Below are 2,863 nucleotides of genomic sequence, written 5' to 3'. Positions count from 1 at the left end.
TAAAAAAGAATACAAATCCATGAACTGATATGCTTCATCTTTACACCCACGGTCAGTATTTATAAACAAACTATATTTATTAACGAAAAGATCGAGGGGGAAAAGAATTTATATTGAAAGCAAATTAAGGGAAGCAATCCACCACCACTGGCGCCTTCTCCATGAACTCAAACTTGAACCCAATCCTCCTGCGCTCAACCTCCTCCTCCTCCTCCTCCTCCTCCTCCTCGTCCATGGCCGGCTTGTTCAAGTCCAACCACAGCATCCTGTCCGGATGACCCATCTTCTTCTTCTCCTCATCATGCCCATGCGCAAACCCCTCCGACGCCGCCGCCGCCGCCGCGGCCCGGTGCCGCCGCATGTGGCCACCGAGGGCCTGGCCGATGCCGAACTCGAGCCCGCATATGGTGCACTCGTGCACTTTCGGCTTCGCCAGCAGCGGCGCGCCGTCGGCGGCCAGCTTCGGCTTCTTATGGCTCGCCCGGTGGCCGCCGAGCGCCTGGAACGACGTGAACTGCCGGTTGCATGTCTTGCACTCAAACACCCTCTCAGGTTCATACCCACCGCCGACACCGCCGCCACGGGATAGGAGCACCAACATGCTTGCTATGTTATTATTGATGCTATCTAACTCCTCGACGAACCCAAATCTCTTCATTTGTATAAAGAAATGGATGCCAATTTGCCAACGATTTGATGAGCAAAGAGGAAATGGATGGAAGAACAGGGGTGGCCAAAGAGATGGATATTTATAGAGGAATTGGAAAAAATAGTAGTCGTCGTAGCTTCCAAGGCGACGACGATTCGCTGCAAGGTTTTATTGGCCAAAGATCGATTATTGCTGTCAGCTTGGCACGTCAGAGGTGAGGCGATGATCCTGCTGGGTTTTTTCTAAAAGTATTCAACTATAGAAATTAGAAACAGACTAAGAATAAGTCAACAAAAGAGGTTCATGGAAACAACTTTGTTTCACGTAACTACTAATCATTATTAGTGAAGTCCTCTAAATTACTAACCAAATTCTTTTCTCTTTTTCTAAATATATATATATATATATATATATATATATATATAATACATAAAATGCATCATTTCTTCCAACAGAAAAATCAAAAGAAATAACTAAGGCTTCATTAACAACAACTTTTTCCCACTATTTTGTTAATATGACCACATATTCTAGGTTTATTTTTCTCACACCTCTCAAAGTCAAATTGGTCATTAATAATTTTTTTTTCCAACACTTTGAACTCTGGTACCATGCGTAGGTGTCGGTTGGTTAGATCCAAGACTCGGAGTAGTCAACAAGGAAAGTGAGAGAGGAGAACTGGCAGGAATTTTTTTGTCCATCCAATCACAAGCTGCCAAGTACCCCCCAAATGCACCAAATTAGTACAGACGAAAGTTCCTTGAAGCAAAACCCAACGCCACTTCTTCCAGTTCGCTAATAAGCAGCCTACGCGTTGACCTACTTCTCGAACGAAGGGGTTCCTTTTTCTGGAGTTTATTTTTGACGAGAGATAATTTTGTCAAACATTTGACCTTTTAATCTAGTATTCGCATGCGTTCCTTGTCTTCTAGAACACCACTTTTTGGGTAGATAAATTAGAAACACTAGATCGGTATACTTAGTAGACTTTTTGGCTGTTGACATTCATTTGTGAAACTTGAATACTAAAACATACTTAAAAAATAAATAAATAATTAATTAATGTGAAATGTTCGTTATATCTCTTCAATTATAGTATTAAAGTACGTACCAATGGTTGGCCCAAAACGGCGTAGATTTGGACTCACCCAAATCGTTGGAAATTAGGAGGGCATTCCAAGATTCCGAGTCTTAGTAGAGATAACTAACGACTATCATAAATGGCAGTGGAAAAATTAATTCTTTATTACGATGTGATTAGCTTACTTGATCGTAATTGGAGCAATAAAGAGCGTCGGCAGTGACGTATTAAGTTGCTTACTAGTTGCTCATAAATACTTTCCTTATACATCAATTGATTGGCTGTGTTAGATTCATGGAGATAACTTATTTTTACAACTTGGGATTATTTCTTTGATAAGGGGAACATATCCATGGCTAAAGACCATTGATTTGGCTTATTAGAGCGTGATAAGTAGTGGTGCTGATTTTCTCCGCATTATATATAAACATAACAATAAGAGGCACTGTTGCGGTATAATGCGAGATTATACGTTCGTACTTTATATAAAATAATTATGCACTAAAAAAAATAAATAAAGAGACACTGCGGATTAATACAGGGTTATAAACTTGTATTGCAGATATATATAATTTAGGCTTATTATGATTTACAAAAATCTGAATAGTTTCGGTCGGAAATCCATCTTCATTCATATATTTTAGACAAGAAGAGTAACAATATACACATGTAAATACTAAAAAGCTGTTATGATAAATATTGGTAATAAGGATTAGAATTTGAACCCGGCCCTATCCACTCGGGATTGACTTGCATGGAATCCCAATAGGCTTTAAATGGGCCTTCTAGAAGATTCGAGGTAGGCTTAAAATAGTATGGCGGGAAACCCCAATTCACATACAGTTCATGCACGACTGGCGCACAACCTATCAAATTAATCTATAATTCTACGTCAACGCAAGGCCAGCCGTTCGATCTCGATCTAGCGGCTGACATCCGCTGAACTTCCATAGAGCGCACTGCCTTCCAATCTTAATATAAATTTGCTATATAACTCCCTGCGGCTTGTAATTTTTTTTCTAAATTGTTCCCTGGAATTGGCAAGTTTATGTAATTAGTACCTGTGGTTGGTAATACTTTCCAAATAAACCCTTGAATCATATGAAACCATGAGTCCTTTTTTTAATAAAAAT

General features: G+C 39.8%; 1 protein-coding gene across 1 annotated transcript; it reads right to left on the bottom strand.

Annotated features, from left to right (window-relative positions):
• On the bottom strand, positions 1–838 carry LOC140799978 (uncharacterized). Its single transcript, XM_073154587.1, has one exon. The coding sequence runs from the start codon at positions 656–658 to the stop codon at positions 125–127; it is 534 nt and encodes a 177-aa protein (XP_073010688.1). The 5' UTR covers positions 659–838; the 3' UTR covers positions 1–124.
• Positions 839–2,863: the final 2,025 nt, after the last annotated feature.

This window comes from Typha latifolia, chromosome 1 (assembly GCF_019914945.1).
Source record: "Typha latifolia isolate L0001 chromosome 1, TyphaL0001v2, whole genome shotgun sequence".
Lineage (NCBI taxonomy): Eukaryota > Viridiplantae > Streptophyta > Magnoliopsida > Poales > Typhaceae > Typha > Typha latifolia.
The sequence above is the reverse complement of the archived record's forward strand: the minus strand, read 5'-3'. Positions and strand labels throughout refer to the sequence as shown.